Below are 16,931 nucleotides of genomic sequence, written 5' to 3' on the forward strand. Positions count from 1 at the left end.
TGCTCACCTCTCCTGGGAGCTGTCTCCAGTCAATGTGAAATGCTTGACATTTTCCCTAATGAACCAGAGTTTCTGTCTTCTCAATTTCAAGACTCATCCCAAGTTATCTGTGTTAAGTCTTCCCAGGGGCTCTAGAATAACTGCTTTCTGGTGCCCAGTAGTCTTTATTCTGAATTCTATCACCCATGTCTATCAGTCTCTGTCTGTACTATAAGCCAGAGCACCTCAAGGGAAGAAATCGAATCTTACTCATCTTCATATCATATCTCCTCTATTTATCATAACCTCACAAAATTGATTCTGAAATGATTGACTAATGAAATCATAAAATTTAATTCCCTTTGCTATGCAAATGAGATGATAAAGAAACCTGCGAGTGTAAATATTCTGCTTGCACAGTTTCTTATCTGTACAGAAGTAATAAATCCACTTTGTTCTTGATTCACAGCCAAATACTAATGATTCACAAAGCCTAAATAAGATAACTTTATATTATTACACAGAAAAATCATCAATTTGAACTTAACCATTTTCACTACTTACAAATATATAGAAATTATGTAAAAATATTACTATTGCATAGTCAATACATTTGCCTTTAGTTTCCTTTATTATATGAAGTGAGACTGACAAAATAGCCAAGTTAAATAATACTTATTCAGGTCACTAAACATTATTTATTGGTAAGCTTCATTAAAAAAAAATCAAATACCCAGATACCCAACAGTGTATCTAGGTGACAGAGAATCAAGTTCACAGATAGCTGCGCATGCCAGGTTTTGAGGACATTCTAGGATTATTAGAAAGTAAGCAACATCCAAAGACTTAGGAAAAAACTCAAACAGGAAAGTTCCCACCAGAGGGCACCTGTGACATACTGAACCTTTGGAGCTGATCTTGACTAGTCTATGAGGCTGACTAGAAGAATAACTAGAGCCTACTCACTTTGCACTCAACCCGACTCACATTCTTGTTAATAATTCTAGTAGGTTTTTACAGCTAACTCTCTGAAAACATCAGCAAGGGAGGAAATAGCTTTTCCAGTTGGAATCATGAGCAAAAAATATGGCTATCTATGCAACAAACAATCAGATTCTCCTGCATGGATACCACATACGGATTTTGAGTCCATGACACACTGAATGTACACACAAACTCGTGGATCTTAGGGAGACACACCTTATATCCAGGCGTAAACTAAAGTTGTTGGTTATTTCTCAGAATTCCAATTTTAAGTTTGTTTTTTTTAAGTGATAGAGGTCAAATCAGCTAATGGAAAAATTTAAAAGCATATGGATAAGATGAACAAGTTGTCATTTGACATTGAAATGAAGAGTGTGGCATTCACACATACATTCACACATACACACATAAGCACACACACATACAAAACAAACATTAAAAATTTCAAAAACAGTGAAGAGCATAAATTCATCAGTGAAATAAATAACGATATTGTAACCCTTCCTGACTTACTGTAAGACAATTTAATAAGAAAGCAGATCAACCTACTTTCTTCATATTTGCTGATTATTTTGTCTTTCTCAGTAGGGTATTCATTTGTCTGTGGCTCATTAACTTAGGAGCAATTAAACAAATTTTCCTTCAGAAACATTAGAAGAAGTACACATTACAAAGAATGTCGTTATAACAAAAGAACCAAGATCCTCATAGATCATAAATTGAAGGAGATAATTAAAAACCACTGTATTATAGGAAACCCTCTATTTACTATCTATGCCTATACATGATCAAGCTTACAAAAGATTAAAATTATCTGATGTTTTAGCCCACATATGCATAGACTACATCAAATTATGAACTACCCCATCTGTTAATCAAGGTAAGAAATCACCCTACCCTGCCCCTTGTAGCCAATTACACCTTCTCCAGAATCCTGGAAAGGAAGCTCCTTTGGTAACCTGGGCTCATGAGCAACCCTACTCAGGCATACTGCTTCCTTACAAGATCACTACTTTGTACTTTCAGAAGTGAGAACTTCTGAATAAATGATATCACTATGCCAAGCACAAAATGCTGCAGAAAAAAAATAAACACCATTAAGACACAGCTTCATTTCTCAAAAAACTGTGTTACCTGCTCTCTCCCGTGAAGATCTGGTGTTGTAGATGGAATAAATGTTATGTTTGTCCAGGTGGGTTTCCAAAAAGGCTATAGGGAAGGCACCAGCAAAGGCAGCTAGGCATTCTCCGAGTGCAGATCGTTGCCTACAAGTGCAAAATATTTATTGTTTCCAGCTGAATAACTGAAGAAGTTACATTAGAATTGTTAGACTTAACTTACAAGAGGGATACATAACTAAAATAAAAATTGAAAAATATTTTAAAGTAAAATAATGTAATATTTTATGTTAATTTAAGTCACATTTATAATATTTATATACTTCTTTTAGAAAGTTTATAATATTCTTAAATGCTACAAAAAAACTGAAATCCAGTTTTGTATATTACAGGGGGAAAAAAAGAATTATATGCTTTGGTGACCAAATCTTGATCCGTTGGATAAAGGCTAAATTGTCTATTAGCAATAACTTTAAAATCAGATTAACAAGACCAAGAAATCATCCAAATGAGAAGCTCTGCACCTTCACTCACAAATCTGAACTGCTTGCCTCTTCCTTTCTTCCCCCTTTCCTTTTTAAAATAAAACAAGGAGAGAATTTCTGCTACTGACTTACTGGATTCAGAAGAGTAAAAAGTTGAAGTAATAATACTGACTATGGTTTATGCAAATTTACCACACAAAAATAATTTAATCATAGCTATGAAATGTTAAAATACATTAAATGGATATCACTTGAAATTGACTTATCATTTATAATAAGAAGAAAGTAAGAAATCAGAGTATGTCTCATTGATTGTGGACAGAGCTTAAAGTCTGATAGTATCTCCTTTTATTAGTAATTTACTTAATTCATGGCTTTGTTGGAATCTTAAGTTGACTTAATCATTAAAGAAAGACTGATAGGAAAGTTATTTAAGCATATTAAGAACTTCCTAAAAGAAGTATATAAATATTATAAATGTGACTTAAATTAACATAAAATATTATGCTATTTTACTTCTAAATATTTTCAATTTTCAGTTATGTGCATCTGTGTGTGGATATGTGTATGTGGGTGTAACTGCTCTCAGAGGCCAGTAGAGGACGCTGGGTCTCTTGGAGCTGGTGTAACAGATGATGATGAGTCAATTGAAGTAGCCATTGGAAACAGAATTTGGGTCCTCTGCAAGAACAATGTACTCTGCTGAGATCTCTCTAGCCCCTACACAATATTTCTTATTAGGTAGTTTAAATATCCCAGAAAATAAACATGCCCAGTCACTTAATGACAGAGATATTTTGTTTGTGGTTAAGAATTTTTATTAGTTAAAAACTTTAAAAGTTTGGTCCTCAATGATCTATTCTTGGGTATCTTGCTCTCTATATTGTGTGGTTACCCAACTGACAAGCACAATCTACCATTATATTCATCAGTTCAGTTCTCTGTGGGCTCTGGCTTCTCCCAGCAGGTTCAAGATCCATGATGGTGGAAAACTAGCTTTTTCACTATTGCATCTCTATCCCTGCATCAGGCATTTAACTAATATTTAATAATCAAACAATAGCATGAAAAGGTAAATCTGAATAATGGAAAACCTGGAGAGGAAAACTAAAACTGATATTTGAATTTTTGCCTGCTTAAAAAAAAAGTATGATGTAAGCTTTTGACATTATAAAACTAAGGAGAAAGAACATGTATGAAGTAATTGACAAATGTCACTAAACAAAAATCCAAAGTCCCCATGTATAAAAAACTACCTGCACATAATAGGCAAGAAAAGAAAATTCATAGAATTAAAAAATATGAGTGCCAAAGTAGACACCAAAGAAATAACAAGCAAGGAAAAATTAAGAAAATGTCTTTGAGGATAAAATTGAGATTCTGCTACTAAGTCTTCAGAGCTAAAACAGAGGAGAACTGAGCATGTGGGTCTTTAAGGGTGAGTATAAACCAAACCAATTTTGTGAAAAGATGATGAGTCATAGCTATTTTACATATGAATGCTGTTAGCCATGAATTTCTAAATTCGGGGATTATTATTGGTTAGAAAAATAATCACAAATAGACACCACTTAAAGCTCTGGGAGCAGGTCAAACACTGATGTGCAGACTTGGTTTCCCTGTCGACAGCATTTGACAATGGTGAACTACTTCTGGCTGGAATGTGAGAAAATGAAACTGGCTTTAGTGAGCTTCTAGCTTACTTGATATTTCTTTGGGTGGATAGGTGGGTGGGGCAGGCATATGGGAACACATCTGGAGACCAGAGGTCAACATTGAGTCACTTCAATCACTCTCCATCCTAGTTTTTGAACCTGGAGCCCACTGATTCATCTACACTGGGCTGTCAATCAAGCTCCAAGGATTCTCCTTCCTCTGGCCCTTAGCCTGCAGATTGCAATCTAAGTGCTGCCATGTTGGGCTCTTTAGATGAGTGCTGTGGGTCTAAACAGGGGTCTTCACTCCGTAAGCCCTTTAGTTTGTCTTTCTGATACAAAGCAACAAATAATGCTAGCAGACACCCCTCCTAGGCCTTACAAGCTCTAAGTTTAAATTTTATATACCATGCTGCTATGTAAAAGACAAATCCCACTGTGTTTTTCTATAGTAATTCTTAACTTAAAGACTGTCTAATTCCTCTCGAGAAACTGGACAGATTAATCTGGGTTGCTTCAAAGGTAAGAAACATGTATAAAACAAAGAGTTTTGGGGTGCAGTTGTCCTCAGCATCAGGCTGTTTTTAGCTCTTACCTCTCCACATAGATGCTCTTGCTCGTTCCCAAGGCATACAAACTGGTCAGAATTCTGTAACAAGACACCTGCACATCCTCCACTGAGAACAAAGAGAGTCTCCATTGAGAAGTAAACACTTACATAACAGATGAGCCTGAGAAAGTTTAGGCTGAACCCAGAATTTCTCATTAAACTCATTCTAATGTTTGAAACTTTGGAAAATGCAAAATAAGAACACATTTAAAAAGTAAAGCATAAAAGCTTCTTTGAAAAATTCTTTAAAATACTTTAAAGAATGAGTTGTTATTATCTAGATCAGTGGTTCTCAACCTTCCTAATGCTGTGACCCTTGAATACAGTTCCTCAGGTTGTGGTGACCCCCACCATAAAATTATTTTTGTTGCTACTTCACAACTGTAATTTCGCTACTGTTACAAATCATAATGTAAATATCTGACATGCAGAATATCTGTTATGCACCCCGTGTTAAAGGGTCCTTCACTCCAAAAGGAGTCACGAGCCACAGGTTGAGAACAACTGATCTATAACATCTTCAGAAACATTTTTAATAGTCTCTATCTATATGTTAAAGGAAAGGACTTGCCCAAGAATGAAAGAAAGCACAAGATTATCTGGAAGGACAAGGGATTTATAAACATATTGAGTATTGTTATGGGGAGAAATAAATATTCTATCTTCTATGAAGGTTTGCATGGAAAAGGTCTTCTAGTTCACACAATGTTAAATATAATAACTGTCTGCTACCATAACTCACAAATGATATCCCTAGTATTCTTACATTCAGATAAAAGTTTCTCCAGGAGATTTTTTAAATTATTTTTAATTAGGAATATGCTTGTCTGTCTGTCTGTGAGTATGTGTATGTTAGTTCGGGTGTCTGTAGAGGCCAGAAGCCTGGATCCTCCTAGAGCTGGATTTACAAGGGGGTGTGGGCCATCTGAAGTGTATTTTGGGAACCATATATACTGCAAGAACAATATATACTACTAATCAGGGAACCATCTTTCCATCCCCTTCCTACAGTATTTGATGTTAGAAAAACCAAACAAAAGATCTAATAAAAATATCTTTAAATCATTGAACAAGACATGCTTAAAAGGCAAAGAAACCAAAGAAATGTGGCTTTCTAATTCCAACCCTGCTGCCATGCCAGGTGGGATATACCACCGATGGAAGAAATTATCTTTGCTATCAGACCTACTTCCTTCTATACTCTGGATCACAGCAATGTTCCCACTGGTGAAAATTAAGGTTTTGCCAATGCTAGCAGAAGAGCCACTGAACCCCACAGTGGCTTCACATTGCACTGTCCATCATCTGGAAAACCTACACTATGAAAGTCTCCAAAAGTGTGTCAGCTCCCCCAAAGCTCCTTGCCCACCCCATGTCACTATGAGCAGACCTACAAAATGTCAAGACAACTCAAGTGATAATTTTCCATGTAACTTCGGGTATTCTGGGGACAATTTTTAAAAAGAACTTAAGAGTTCCGGCTCCAAACCAGTTAATTAAATATCTCTCAAAATCACACTCAAGCCTATCAACAGTTATTTGTGCTTGTCATAGTGATGATGCATTTGGCTCAGTACATTTCATATTATTTGATGTCCAGTCAACAATCTGTGTTAGATTTCAAAACTGATTTGAAAACATTTAATGTGGCATGGCTCTATGTTCCAAATCCATTGAAAGTAAATATTTGAAAGGTGCAATGGATTCATGGAATTTGATGGAACCTGGGCTTCAACAGTGCAGAAGATATAAGCTAAAACTGTGACTTTACTCCAGGGCCATGTGAGGCACAGACTGGTCCCTATATGGATGGTTTCTCTAACTTGTACACTCATCTATGCTGTTCTATAATAATAAAAAAAAAAGCATCTGCATGCAGAAGCATGTTGGGATGACCCTGATGATGCTAGTTCAAAAGCTAGCTCATAAGGACCAGATTTACATACATATCAGATCTTCTCCAAACTGATGCTGGCCGATGTGTTCAAACAGGGATGAGAGCATGGGCAACAGTGCCACGGTGGTATAGTTGATGATCTGAGTCACCCCTTTGGGCTGGCTCCGGGTGTGAGTAAATTGGCCCTGCTTAAGATTTTCCATTGTCTTTTCCAGATCCTCTGCTGCATTGTCCAGAAAGGCCCTGAGAGCACTTTTCACGCTGTCCAGGCCCGTTTTCATCACAGTCCTGGGAAATCAAGAAGGAAGAGATTGGACCTTCTGACAGCAAGAAAGCAAAGGAGAAAATCTGTGCCCCTCCCCATTATGCTACCTTTTTACTACTACAGTGCCCATAACATATTTAACTTTTCAAAAATTTTTATTGGCATACATTAATTATATAAAATAATGGTTTTGTTATAACATTTTCACATATGCACATAATCTATTTTGACCATATTCACCTCCAATTACCCTTTCTTGTTCTCCTCCTACTGAATACTACCTCTTTCCGGAGAGTTCTACTTCCATGTCTTTGTGTATGTATACTCACACGAGTGCATGCATATGACCAGGTGGTGAACCAATGAGTCTATAAAGGGTTACTTACCCAGGCACAGGAAAGGGGTTATTTAAAAGTTCTCAGGCAACTTAGCAGTGACTACACCAATAAGGAAAATGTCTCCCCCATACCTAGAAACTATTAACTGCCTATACATCCTCAAGGAAGGGAGGGCCTTAGCAGCTCCCTCCTCCCTTAGCAACTGTTAACTTCTTTTTTATATCAAATCTAAAATAAGTCTTCTACATGTCCAAAGTTACAGGAATGCTGCTTTGGCCAGTCCCTTTTCACAAATGACCTCACTGCTGATGTCAGTAAGGACCGGGAACACAATAATGCTTTAGGATTTCTGTCAGTGGTCTGGGATTTCATAGTCAACACAACAGCAACTTTCAGCCAGTTGGCTAATCCTATATCCAACAACACAAGGACACCTTCTGAGGCAATAGGCATGAAGGAAACACCGACTGCAGGTGAGCAGTGACAATGCTAAAACATGTCCAAGGTCAGCAGGTGTAACCTCATCTAAAGAAGCCAGTGAAGGCTTGGCTTTCTGAAGAAGTGACAACCCAGTCCACTGCTCCTGGAAGGGAACGCATGTGTAAACTCCATCTCCTTTTTGTATTACAGAGATACCCCCACAAAAGTTTAAACATAAGGATGCAGTCAAGGAATGTCACAGAATAGTCCCTATAAGAGATATGAAGTGGCCAAATTTGTATTTATTGATTGAAGTAAATTGATTGTTAAAAGGCATCATTGATCATGCTAAACAATGTTGTACTTGTGCAACATTCCTGGTTTGTGGAACAGAATAGCTAGCACACTAACTTGGGGTTCAGTTGGCCTATATACATCCTATCCCGTCTTAGTCATCACTTTACACACAAAGAAGATGAACCTCTCTAGCTTTTCACAAAAGCAGGTGTCATCATGAATGTTGAGCACAGGCACTACCCTTGGAGGCTAAAAAGGTTCCTCAACTTGTCCAGCTGCTATTGCTCTTCATATGGTGCATTCCTAATTGATAACTCAGTTACAAAATCAGCTGCTAGAGAAATGATGTGAAGATTTAATAACCTTAGGGTTGTAAAAATGAAGGGTGACTGTATCAATAATCTACAAGGTTTCTTTCCAGTTGTACCAAAGAGTTCATGAAATCACCACAATAAAAACAAGACATGTGGTCCCATTTAAACGTGCTTGTATATCAGAACCTTATCGATTCGTTAGACAAAACTGTGCCTATTTACCTTGCATCCAACGTCTGACCCAGAATATGAAGACAGTTCACAATTGAAGTAGCATCATTCCCTGAAGGGGAAACAAAACACTTCATAAATTGCCTTCAGAATTTCTTAGCTTTCTCCTGCCCTATTAACACATGTGCTGCAAACATTGGTTAATTCACACAATTCAATCATAACTTAATGAAAAAAGACTTTTGAAGACTCAAGTTGGAAATCATGCAGTTTCTCTGCTTAAAAGTGGTTATGCAAATGTAAGTAGACAAGCGGTGGAGCATGTCTTACCGGACAGCAGACATGCTCCAGAAGCATTCGAAAGCATCGCACAAAACTAAAGGAATTTTTGCTGAATTCCTCAGATACATTCCTCTCCCCACACTAATGCACTGTAATACATACAGTGTGCAAACTTTTAAAGTCAGCACATATCTTTCTGAAGTGAGATGAACTAAACTTCTACACATTTTAATTCCATTTTAATTACTTCAGGAGTCTCTGCTTTCTTATTTCATTCAATGGCCTCAGTGAGAATTAATATGCCTGAATTCTGATGTGGTAAAGTGGATTGATTTATCTAAACGTTGTTGGTCTTTAGCAAAAAGGGAAGCAACAAATAAATTCATTTTTAACATATAAAACTAGAGATTAGAGAGGCTAAATAGAACTCTTCTTTTTAAAGAATTTTTTAAAAGTATGTGCATGTGTATGTGGTTATGTGCACATGAGCAAGCCAGAAGAGAGTGTCAGATGCCCTTGAGCTGGAGCTATAAGTGGTTGTGAGCTGCCTGAGGTGGGTGCTGAGAATTAAACCTGAGTCCTCTGCAAGAGTAGTACATGCTCTTAATCACTGAGCCATCTCTCCAGAACCTTAAACAGAACTCTTTTGCATTACTCAGAATGTAATTCTTGAAAACAATGAGATTCATGCATTTTGATTGTTATTTTGTATATAAAGTACAAAATTATGAGTGACATAAACAGTATGTGTATGTGTGCGCATGTGTGTGTAATGCTCAGTGATGGGTATTTTATAAATAAATAAATAAATAAATAAATAAATAAATAAATAAATAAATAAATAAAATTATGACTCCATTAACAAATAATTTGACTACCAAAATGTGGTTAAGCTATATCAGTCTTTGTTCTATACTTTCATCACACACACACACACACACACACACACACACACACACACACACACACTCCATCTTTAGGACAATGAGTCATGATTCAGTGTTAGTTTTTGTAACACCTATATGTTATCTTCTTTAAACAAAAACAAAATAGCCCACTTACATATACATGGGTAATCATCCTGAACAGGAGCAGGCCAGTTTTGACACATTTTAAGACAAAAGACACTCTCAGTTCTAGACAGATACTGTCCTCAGAGATGCTTGGGGCTTTAAAGGGATTTCTTATTCATTGTGTCTACCATGCCCAACAAGCCCAGCACAACCTGAGCCTTTTAAGGATAAAATACACAGACTAATTTTCTGATACCTTCTGATGGCAGATAGCAGTAATTATTCAAATACACAAGAGATTTTGATGGAAGACATCAAAACTATCAATGCAAATCTAATCTTCTAATAGCCAGGGAGAGATTACAAGTTTGGAAACTTGTCCAAATATAAATTTAAGGTTCATGCACTAGTGAAAATTAAGTATCCTCAACTGGAAAACAGAAAAAATTCATAAAACAAGTAGCTTCCTTTTAAACATCTGATATTTATGCTGTGCCAATATCCTCCCAGCTAACACTGTGGTGAACTGCAGTGATATTGTAGGTTCAGATTTAGGGCCACTATGAGATCAAACCAAAAGAATTCTTATGTACAAAATGCTGGCTTCATAAGCATTTCTGGAAGTTTCCCTGTCAAAAGTTTGATACATTCTCCACTGTCTCAGAGAAGCATCTTGGAGGACTGAGTGTCTTACTAAGAAAAACTCACAATTTTTCCTTAATAATTTCTTTAAAAAATAGAAACAAAATTAAATGTTGTGTTATTTGAATGCAAAAAGAAAAAAACACTCTTGCAATTACAGCACTTACTATTTTGAATGTCTGTTACCTTTCTTCTCTATTAAGACCCTGGGCTCCTTGAGGAGCAGGATCTGATTGGTTCATTCATCCCTTCACTTGTCAGGTATTTCTAAAAGGTTATCATGTGCCAAGCTTCCTGCTGAGCCCCATAAAGACAAATGGAAGCCAGAAGGGCAGGAATCTACTGCATTTAGTGGGCATTAAGAAGGCAAGTGTTAGGTGTGGGGAATCTCATCCCACAGAGTAATTCAGCACCAAAGACCCTGAATGAAAAGGGACATGACACAAGGCAGAGGTAGAGAGTTTGCCAGGAAAGCTGAAGTAGTATAGTGAGCAAGGAAAAGCATGGTGGTGAGAACAGATGGAGTGGCACATGAGGAAGCCAGCACACAGGACTTGCATGCTCGGTTATTCTAAAGGAATGGAAGGCACTGGGCATGCAGGAGTAGGATAGGAGGCTGTTGTCTGAGAAAGGCATGACCACACGGGGCACAGAGTGGAAAGAGGGAGTTCAGAGAGAATGGGTTCTTTGGTCTGGGAGTAGCACAGGTAAAAGTGTTTGTAGATTGACTTCAGTGTGACAACAGAAAGAAAATTCATTTCTCCATCTTCACATCCTACGATACTGTCTCACATACAGCAGACACACAATGACCACATATTCAATGATGCATTTGAAGCATGTTTTTTTCCTTGTGTATGCAAATAATGCCCTTAACAGACGTTTCAGGCACAACTCTGACATCATCGCTGAGCTGGTTCTGCCTTCATATCCTACTCCCTCTACCAATGACTGAAGGGCTTAATGTCATGGGTAAGCTTGGGGATGCTCTGGTTGTCTTTAAGTTAGCAAACAGAATTCCTATCTAGGAAAGTGGAGAGTATTAATAAGAATGAAAACAGTGTTTCTTCAGCCAACACTGGCTCTTAGAATGGCAAGTGAGAGCCTCTGTCTTGTCAAAGTGTCTAAGTGTTATTCCCATCCCAACTGAATTTCCAGAATTCATATGTACACCAACTTAGAGAGTCAAGCAAACACTTCAGAGTTCAAATGGGAAAGCATAGATTTAAGCAAGGTAGCATTTTCTTTCTTTCTCCACTACCCCACCTCACAAAATAGCCTGCTCTATTCACCAAAACTCTACAGCGAAAACACCCATCCTTGGAAAAAGTCTCCTTACCATTTTCCCACATAATATGAAATGCTTTAAGAGCCTCAGAGTAACAATTCAGAGCATGAGAGCTGTTAGGTTGGTCTCTTCTTTTCTTTGGGTGTTTGATGTATAGAAAAGATTTTTAAAGGAAATCAAAGACACATGCAAATATGGGGAGTCAACTTTTAGTAATCCTTGTGGTTTAGATGTCATAACAATATTGTGACTACCAGAAGAATTGTAGATATGAATTTAATTTGACAGATAATACAGATAAATATCCCTAGTATGTTCCAGGCCAGCTCACCACAGTGACCCCAACAGCAAGAACTTGGTCTGTTTATTGCTCTCCCCTGGTCTCCAATGCCTAACTATAGAAGGTTAATGTGTATCTTTTTGTGTCTTTGATTTTGGTACCCATTATCAAACCTAAATAGTTCATGGAGGTTAAATCTGCCTCAACTATTTCTTAAATGAAATTATGAATTATTTTCAAGTATTATGTTTTATTTATGTTTATGTGTGTGTATCACATGTATGTGGGTGCCATTAAAGCCCAGAAGGAGGATCTCTTGAAACTAAAGTTTCAGGGGTCATGAGGTGCCTAGTGTGGGTACTGAAAACTGACCCTGGGTCCTTTGCAAGAGCAGTACATACTCTTAACTGCTGATCCATCCTTCTGGCTCTAAGAGATGAGTTTTTCTGAACTAAGGCAGTATATATGATAGAGTTGATAAACAGTTTATTTCCTGCCAGAATGAAGTAAGTCATATGCAAATATATGTGAGCTAGGATAAAAGGACTAAATAAAAGAGTAACATGACTATATGCATGCATCTGCTTTATATTTGCTTAGGTCTCTCTGGCAAAACCCATCTCTGATGCAATGGGGTATGCAAAGGTCTTGTGCATCTACTTTAAATAGCCGCATTTTGTATTTAATTTGATTCACCTATGTAAGAGCTAATAAATAAGATTCAAAGGAACCCAATAAGTAAAATCTAACGGTTCAAACTAGGATATGAACACAGCAAGTTCACAGTTTCCATGATATCTCAACATTCATTAGCTCAATTAGGTTTAATATGCACAACAAATCTCTAAGATTAGTGGTGATTTTAAGCCTACCACAAATACAAAAAAGTAAAAGTTTAGGTATTCAAGTTTCTTGCCCAAATCATTCAGATAGTTAGAAAGCAGCATGTACACAAAGCCCAGTGTTCCCCACTAGTCATCACATGAGTCTAAAAGCAGGCTGTAATTGTGCTATATAAAGTCTGTGTGCTAAAACTTAAAGACTTTATTAACTAGAGAAGTCTATATTAGAGCATGTTTGAATGTTAAAGACATGTTCCAGCTTAATGGATTTCAAATATTGCATCTAGCTAGATATTAAGATCACACAAGAATAATTTACCACCCCCATCGTGGGAACAACAAACTATATTACACACTTATCATAAGTTACCCTTAGATGATATACTTGAGAGAAAAAAAAAACATTAGTCTAAATAACAGGCAAAAGAAATCCTTGCTCATGGAATATCGATTTAGTAATCCTTTGGGAAAGTTAATCATCTTTAAAAATGGCATAATGAAAGTAAGTGTCAGGAATGTTGGAAACTTTGTCTTGACCTGACTATTGATTAAGCAGATGTGTAATTATGGGAAATTTCTTATCCTTAATACGTATGTACTTTGTCATGTATATGGGATATGTTAAGTTTTCTAGAGGGGGATTAGTGAGATAAAACAAAAGAAATAAGATTATTAAATGGGTGGCCAGTGAAAAAGAGTGTAACCATATTATGCTTTCAAGTGAGTATATAGACACTAGCATTGACAGACAAGCCCCCATCAGAGCTATCCATAATTAGACAGTACTCTCTGATAACAAAGGGGGTGTTCGAACCTGCTGTCACTCCAAGAGAGCTGAAAAGAATATGAAAATCTTGTCTGAAGAATGTTCACATGAATGTTGTCTATTGATGAGAAGTTAAACAAAAATGGTTAAGCAGAAATCATTCTGAAGATAACTGCCCTGAAACTTTTAAATATCTTAAGCAATAATGTAAAAACCCAGACAATGTATATGAAATATAAGTTAACTGATAAACAGAAGTGTACTAAACACTGCAGATCAAGAAGCATATAGTACAGTAGAAGCTAGTTGTAGCAAAATGTATTACTTCTTACAAATTTTAATAAGAATGTATATTATTTGTGCCTGTCTCTATGTGAATAAGTGTGTGTCTATGTATGTCTATAAGACTCTCAGTTTATTCACTGTGACTTTTACAAAAAGGACTTAGTTTTCTAAGTCTTTAGTTCTTTCATAAAAATATAGTTAAATTGAAAGCATTTCTAGCAATATATCTCTATAAAATATTCCAACATTATCCCCAAAATCTAGAGAGCAAAGGGCTCAAATTTGCTTTGGCAGTTTATATAATCAGATAAAAGAGAATGAGTGCCTGGAATATGCCTCAGCTGCCAAGTCCTAAAGTCCCAGGTAGGAACAATGGCAAAGGTGAGTGCCCACCCTGCACAGCTATCCAGGAGCATGTCCTTCACCAACGTGGACCGTCGGGCATGTCAGAAAAAGGCTGGGGTGTAGAAAGTAGTGCTAGAGAAGCCACATTGGCCAAGCAAAGCTCTTGGGCTCTATGGTCCCAATTACCAAGCTCCTAGGTTTGGAATACAGGAGACAAATAAATCTGTAGTCAAGAACATTGAAAATACAATGTAAAGTCCCAAATTTGGATCGATATCAGCTTATTGTTTAATCTTCCGGGGAGAGCCAAGCAAAAATCCAAGAGCCTGGTTCCATTTTACCCTTGAAATGGTAAATATGGCAGAAACCTGCCACTTTCATTCTTTTGCTTTTTTAATTGAGTATGCTTCCATTTTCAGTCATATTTGGGACTGGCGTAGGAAAGACACAGCCCTCCATTTTCCCATAGGTAATGTTACTTATACACAACCTCCAGGAACTTGTCTGGCCTATGGTGGCCATGCATGCAGCCATGCAGTCATGCACCCATGCAACATAGCAGCACACAACACAGTGCAAAATTAGCAAAGAAAAGCCCCTGATGGCCATGCTCAGAAATTTCCCAACGGTCTCCTTACCAAACAGTGAAATCCTATGCCTGACAAGAACTCCAAGTTTGCAGAACAGGCTGAGGACAAAAGAAAAACAAAAGGAGAAAAAGGGAGGGGGAAGGGAAGGTAGAAAAAAGACAGGGGAAATTAAAAATAAATCAAATAAGATGAGAAGAAGAAAAGAAAGAAAGAAAAACAAAACAGCTGACCTATGAGCCGGAACAAAGCAAACATGATGTCGCGCAGAAAGGGTCGACTCTCTGAGCAGGATGTGGAGTAAGAGAGTAAAGAAAGCATTTCTGCGTCTCTTAACAAACATGGTTAAAAAGCACATATTATAAGTAAAGAAACAAAATAAAATAGAAAGCAAAGCTCATTAATACAGAAGCCATCTCTATAAACCTCACAAGGAACAGAACTACAGAAAAACCACTTGGAAAAAGTCTAATTCAAATCTGCCCAAATACCCCTGGTTACTCTCATGGGCCTTATTTACAAACAGAAATATGGTGTTTGGGGCATAAAAGTTACTGTAAGTTCTATTACTCCTTTATTGGGTAAAATGCCTCTTCTAAACTTCACTGTGCTCCTTATGTAAATACCAAACATCCTATGAATTTAGATTTCATAAATTAGAAACAGAATCTGAACTGATTATCTGATGGTCAGTCAGAGAAAATGATAGGTGTGATAACCAGAAAACTTCTTAACAGTGATGGATGAGTTGAGTGTCTTATTTCCCTACCTCGGGGTCCCAGGAAGTCTACAGCAGCTATCAATGGGACAACTCAAGTAACCACAGCATGTATTCCACAGTCAGCATGAGAACCTCAAACCTACTACCCCTCAGTGGAGATTCCAGAGCTGTGAGGGCAGGTGCAGCCTCTGCCTCTTTGCCCATTCCAAGTCCCATGGCCTCCCAGGAGTCCCTATTCTAAAGATACTCTTTGTTGATATTGATTGCTATACCTCACTTCCTTCTCACTGTCCTTAACCCTGCCCCCCAGACTCAACTCAGGCTGTATAGACCCCAAGAAGCCTTTCCTGATGTCCAGCTCTCTAGTGACAATGTTATCTCCAGGTGTCCCTGCTGATGCTCCCAGGAACCACCAATCAAGTTCCACCATGGCATTTAATCCAGCAGGTAACAGCCTCCACTCTGTTCTATCCCTCTGCTCTCCTCTGAGCCCTTCGGAGAACAGTTCTTGTCCCAGTCAGCACTTCCTGGCACTCTTCCCTGGAGGATTGTGAAGGCCTACATAATCTGGGCTTCTCTAGTGGGGTTAGCTGGCTCTGCACTGCCCAGGCTCTCTGGGAAAGCTCCTCTTTCTAGGGTACACCAACCCTAAACACCAGCCACACAGGAAAATAAAGGGACTAAATCTAAGAAGATGGGAGGGAAGAGTCTCACCATTGTATGCTGACCTCTCTTTTAGTAAATTTTGACCTGATGGCCCTGCACTACTTTATACCACAATGGATTAATCGGTTTTTAAAAAAATGCATTTGTTAATTTTTTTCCTTTGAAACAAGAACAAGCTACACATCTCAGGCTGACCTCACACTACTCAGGGAGTCCAGGCTAGCACTGAACTCATAATCCAACTGTCTGCTCCTCCTGAGTGCTGAGAGTACAGGCAGGCACCGCCACACCAAGCTGGATTCATTTATTGATGAAAATAATTACATAGGGTATTCTGTAGCTTTTCCAGGAAAATGTTCATCTGCAAACGTCTGAATGAATGTTGGATTAGAGGACACCACTTACCGGAACAAAAAAAAATATTTTAAAAATAAAGATCTCTGTATGTAACCCTTAGGTGTGAGGTTTGATGTTGATATATATATTATTTTTACTATAATTTTATTTACTATTTTTTCTAAACAAAAGCAACCCTGACTAAGATCTCTCATCTACTGAGCTTCACAGTGGCTTGTAAATGCCTTCTTTACAAAGACAGATTTATCTCTCTATAAAGACTGACAGCACAGGCCTAAAGGAACACACTATACGGCTACATCCTCACCTGTGTTAAAGGGCATT

At 37.6% G+C, this 16,931-nt stretch overlaps 1 protein-coding gene across 2 annotated transcripts in view; it reads right to left on the reverse strand.

Moving 5' to 3' along the window:
• Ryr2 (ryanodine receptor 2) overlaps positions 1-16,931 on the reverse strand; it is a 581,527-nt gene that overhangs the window by 117,108 nt on the left and 447,488 nt on the right. For both annotated transcript variants that reach the window (XM_076572925.1, XM_076572926.1), the window contains 5 exons: positions 14,915-14,964; positions 8,585-8,645; positions 6,778-7,016; positions 4,817-4,898; positions 2,098-2,228 (listed from right to left, as the gene is read on the reverse strand). In XM_076572925.1, coding sequence (XP_076429040.1) covers positions 2,098-2,228; positions 4,817-4,898; positions 6,778-7,016; positions 8,585-8,645; positions 14,915-14,964 — 563 coding nt within the window. The remainder of the gene's footprint in view (positions 1-2,097; positions 2,229-4,816; positions 4,899-6,777; positions 7,017-8,584; positions 8,646-14,914; positions 14,965-16,931) is intronic.

The sequence above is a fragment of the Peromyscus maniculatus genome, chromosome 5 (genome assembly GCF_049852395.1).
Source record: "Peromyscus maniculatus bairdii isolate BWxNUB_F1_BW_parent chromosome 5, HU_Pman_BW_mat_3.1, whole genome shotgun sequence".
NCBI classification, from domain to species: Eukaryota; Metazoa; Chordata; class Mammalia; order Rodentia; family Cricetidae; genus Peromyscus; species Peromyscus maniculatus.